The sequence below is a fragment of the Elephantulus edwardii genome, unplaced genomic scaffold, assembly GCF_000299155.1.
Source record: "Elephantulus edwardii isolate Elephantulus edwardi_28Jun2011 unplaced genomic scaffold, EleEdw1.0 scaffold00031, whole genome shotgun sequence".
In the NCBI taxonomy this organism is placed as follows: Eukaryota; Metazoa; Chordata; class Mammalia; order Macroscelidea; family Macroscelididae; genus Elephantulus; species Elephantulus edwardii.
This window is the reverse complement of record NW_006399781.1, coordinates 12618024-12623060: the sequence shown is the minus strand read 5'-3', so window position 1 is coordinate 12623060 and position 5037 is coordinate 12618024. Positions and strand designations below refer to the sequence as shown.

The window sequence follows — 5037 nt, the reverse complement described above, 5'->3', positions numbered from 1 at the left end:
CCCCGGGCAGAGGGCCGAGGGCAGCCTGCCCCAGTCAGAGGGCCGCAACGGCTCCCCCCGAGCTGGGGGCCGAGTGTTTTTATTTATTGACTAGGTCCTACTATAGACATAGAAATTCAGCTGTGAATGAGACAGGCAAGGAGTTTGTTCTTATAGGCAGATCCCAGGTTCTATAGAGGGTTTCAGACCAGTTATTTATTTATTTATTTATTTATTTTTTTTTAGAAAATGTAGGGGAATTGAAACTATGATCAGAACAGGAAAAATTCAAGATTGAAACCCTGGAATGGGGGACTCAGAGGAAGCATAGTAAACCCTTTGAGGATCCTGATGTGGAAGATTAGCTTATTGTTAGGACTGGGGACAGCATACATATTCAAGGCAGCACAGTGGACCACCATCTAAGCCAGTCTACTATTTCCAATTCTGCTTATCGAGAGACTGTTTTTTAATAAACACACATGCTGCCCTTGTTTCTAGGAGGAAGATTACATCTCAAGCAGGACACTGGCCTGTCATTTCCCCCATTCCAGTTATTGTCTGGTACAAGCACACTTTACAGATTGGGTTCGTTTCAGGCTCACTTCCTTGGCCATGACTAAGCTAGGGAGACCTTGTTTGAAGCCCTGGTTCCGTGACAGTAGTAGTTGTTGTTTGTGTACTGTAAATCGGAACTGACGCATAGCTGATCCTCCGCTGGGTTTTCAGAGGCAGTTAATCACATGATATGAGATTAAACATCCTTCTCCTGCTGAGCAGCTGGTGACCTCAAACCATGTGCCTTTGGGACTGCAGCACAGCTTCTTGCCACTACACCACCAGAGCTCCCTTCCATGATAGTTAAGGATTACAAATAATAGACACCTAAACAACTACACAGGTAATTTCTCATAGAATCAAGTACCACAGATCTAGTCGAGGTAACTGTGACCCAATTGCCTTTCCTCCCCACCATGCTGCCTTCTTCTCGGGGTAAACGGATTCCTCCCTTCACTAGCACAAAATGATGGGGTTCTGAAAACCTGACAGCCAGCCTCCCTGCTCTCATCGAATCTTCTCTCCTCCAGGGGCCATGGTCATCGTCAGTGGCTGGGGAAAGCAGTTCTTGCAAAGGTTTCCAGAGACTCTGATGGAGGTGAAGTTCCATTTACATCTCTGAATAGTGTATCTCCCTGCTCCATATTGCCCTGCAGGAATTTGGAGGATAGGATAAGGAATAACAACACCAGGCTCCCAGAATTACCTCCAGAGTTGACTATGACTTTGAGCATCAACAACATTGATCTCTTTACTGTTCATGTCATGAGATATTTATCTCTAAACATTGCTCAGTGTTCCTGTTGCTTATGTGGAAATTCTCCCAGAAAACAGCAGGCTGGGACATCCTAAAGTGTCATGGTCCATCTGTATATCATGAGGATTCATAAATCAGATTAACCAAGAATAGGCCAGACTTTTGTGAGCACATAATTCTTGCAGTAATTAATTTAATGATGTCATTTAGAATTCCACATTCAGTATTGTTTCAGAAAAGGGAATTGTACTAGAATTTACAATCTCTGGCTACTATCAACTTTTGAGTGATGTCAAACAAGTTATTTCACTTCCCTGGGTCATGATACCTCAAACTGCACAGTTAGGGGGCCACACTAGATAATCTTTAAGTTTTTCCACTTTCTGCCATATTCCATGACTGGCACTGCTGATTTCCACATCCTTCCATATGGTATTTTAGCATACATTAAACTTTGGGGCTTGCAACAACCACCCATTCCTTCATTCATTAACTCTTGCATGTACATTTAGTGCCTCCCATCTTCCAGACATTTCACTAGCTACTAGGGGTGCTGGGACTACGGTAAAAGAACAGATACAGTCCCTGGCTTCCTTGGGCTTATGACCAAGTGGAAAAGACAGAACATAACTATCGATGTGATAGATAAAATAAAGGAAAAGTGAAAAATGCTCCTGATTATGTAATAGGAGTCCTGGCCTCACCTTGAAGTCCTTCCATTACTTCCCAGAGGATGTGGCACTTACATGAGAACTGATGGATGAAGAGAGGTTAACCAGGTGATGGGCAATTTTCTGAAGAACTGCCTTGAGAAGGCCATATCAAGAGAGATTTTAATGGTCTCTGGCCCCTCCCAGCACAGGTCAGCAGGAGTTGTACTTTAGGGGAAAATGGTCAATGCAGTTCTTGGTTTGTCTAAATGAGATATAGCTGTTCCCTCTTACTCCAGACATCTATTCCAATATTTACACTCAAAATGAATGAATACAGTCTTTCCTCAAGTTATAAGCATTAGACTTGAGTCAACAACTTGTTGCTGTTTTCACAGGCAGTTAATCACACAACAGGAGACTGCCTATCTTTCTCCTGCAGAACAGCTGGTGGATTAGACCTGCATGAATTGGGGATTGAAGTGCAGCTTCATACCACTAGGCCACCAGAGCTCCCTCTGCACAATTCATAGGAAAAACGCTGCCCTGGAAGACTAAAGATCACGTTAAGATTCAAGATTATATTTAATCTTGAGGTACACGCCATGGTTCATCATAACAAACAGGTGCTATTTAGGATATGCATTGTGAAACATTATTTTTGTTGCTTTGTTATGTTAAAGATGTTTTTAGTGTATCTGGAATGGTTTCTTTAATGTTATGATATATAGAAAAGTACAGTACAAACTATAATATAAGACAAACATTTGACTAATCCTTCTGATTTGCATAAAAATTCCACTTAAAGAAAGATTTATGAATACAATTAATAATTCAGGCACTGTCTGTAATCATACCATCTTTAAGTGTAAATTTACCACCTCAACTAAAGAAGTTAATTCCCTGAGTATTTACTATGGCAATCTCCTCCTGTGTAATTACTGCCTCTGAAAACCCACTGGAGGGTTAGCAATGGTTCGTTCTAACTCGATGGTACATAACAACAACAACAACTATACAAAGGGACCCTGAAGATGCAGTGAGTGGTAAAGAGTTACACAACCAATTCAAAGGCACAAGGTTCAAATTTGATGGAGAAAATGGGCACTCTCCTCTTTAGTGATTTACAGCCTCTGAAAACTCACTGAGGGCAGCTATAGTCAGTTTCAACTTAGTGTCACATACAACAGCAAGGTCTACAAAGTAGAAATAGGCAATAGTTAAACCTTCACTTAGGCCTAAAACTTCACACTACAGTAAAGAGAAGAGCTCACGTACTTGCTGCAAAGCAAGCACTAACAACCCTTACAGTATCTAATATTTACACAGGTAGTGGCTTACAGAACATTCGTTTGTCTCTTCTTCATACAGCAACTCCGTCTGATTATCCTGTCAAATATTGTGACTTCCATTTTGCAGACAAGGAAGAAGTCACACAGAGATCTGAAAGACAAAGTGATTAAGTCGTATGTCCAAACTGCCACAGCTAATAAGGGCAGAGGCCGAAAGAAGACTATCCGCGGCTTTGCATGCATTGCTGTATCTGAAACAACACATAAGCTAGGCAAATATTCTTTATCCTCATTTTACAGATTAGAGAACTGAGGCCCAAACAAGATAAGTGGCTTGTCCCAGGTCACACAGCAAGTTCATGGCTAAGGCTGTATCCGAACTTGGGTCACCTGCTTCCCCACTCTGTTCCCACACCAGCATCTTAGTGCAGTTTCTGAACTAAGTTTAAGGATGATCCATTGCTCCTTCGCGAGGAGCCAGCACCCAAGGTATCAAAACAGCAGGGTCTCTTCAATCCAGCATCAGCAGCAACAGTAAGTACCTTTGTGTTTCAGATCGAAATTCCCATTGTTGATCATCTCATCTGCCAGGAGGCCTATGGACAACTGAAGAAAAAGGTGACTGTGGACATGATCTGTGCTGGGGAGAAAGAAGGTAAGTCAAGAGACTGCAGAGGGAGGGGTAACAGAACAAGGGTATCCACTGCGGAGCCAGCAGTGGGAGGACTAAAGATCTTGGACTCCAGTAAGCAGCTGCAGGTGTAGAGGAAGGAGGGAGCCAGGCGGAGCAGGGCTTCCATTAAAGAAGCATCATCAAAGGGGGAAAAATCAACAAGCCCTCTGAGCAGAGGGCATACAGTCCCTGACTCTCCACTTACAAGTCCTGTAGCTGCATGCACAAATGAAAGGTAATACAGGCAATGTCATCTCTGAGGAGATCTGACCTAAAACTGCTCACAGGCACGGTTTGGGCCTCATGTGCCCTCTAGTGCCCAATCTTCAAACTACAAATAAAAACTGGGGAGAACGAGGCCTCCTTGGACTTTGTGGGCACGCTTTCCTTTTTTTGTTTGTTTTGGTTATTATTTGTCTGCATCTTTTATTCCTCCAGGGGGGAAGGACGCCTGTTCAGGTGATTCTGGAGGCCCCATGGTGACCTTGGATAGAGAGAGAGGCCAGTGGTACTTGGTGGGCACAGTGTCCTGGGGAGAGGACTGTGGGAAGAAAGATCGCTACGGAGTGTATTCCTACATCAGCCACAATAAGAACTGGATCCAGAGCGTCACCGGGGTGAGGAATTAAGCAGCGTTTCTCAGCCCCTGCACAAGTCTGTGGCCAGTCAGAAGCAGAAAGTAATTATCTGATTCAAGAAGTGCTTCCTCCCTCTGGCCCTTGCCCTTCACAACTTCCCAACCAGTTCAATGCATCATTACTTGAAGATAAAGGGAACTGCTCTGTCCCCTCTGAGCCCCTTTAAAAAGGCAGAGTAGCAGAGTGATCAGCTCATGACTGAATCCAGGCTCCATCATCACTTACATGCTTTGTAACACTGGGCAGATGACTTTACTTCTCTGAACCTCGGTTTCCTCACCTGTAAAATGGGAATGTCATAGCTTAACTACCTCAAAAAAATGTGATAAGGATGCTATTAATTAGCATGGCATAATACTTAGCACCGTTCATGGCACAAAGTAAGTGTTCAGTGGACATAGACCAATGAGTCCATGAGTCGGACAAACCTCTATCTGAATCTTAAGACTGATTAATGATTCCTCATCACCTTCAGCCTTAATGATCTCCT

The 5037-nt window shown here is 43.3% G+C and overlaps 1 protein-coding gene across 1 annotated transcript in view; it reads left to right on the top strand.

Annotated features, from left to right (window-relative positions):
- MASP1 (mannan-binding lectin serine peptidase 1 (C4/C2 activating component of Ra-reactive factor)) overlaps positions 1–4538 on the top strand; it is a 123665-nt gene extending 119127 nt beyond the window's left edge. Inside the window, exons 14-16 of the mRNA XM_006884111.1 lie at positions 1068–1135; positions 3792–3891; positions 4348–4538. Of these exons, the coding sequence (XP_006884173.1) occupies positions 1068–1135; positions 3792–3891; positions 4348–4538 (359 nt within the window). The remainder of the gene's footprint in view (positions 1–1067; positions 1136–3791; positions 3892–4347) is intronic.
- Positions 4539–5037: the final 499 nt, after the last annotated feature.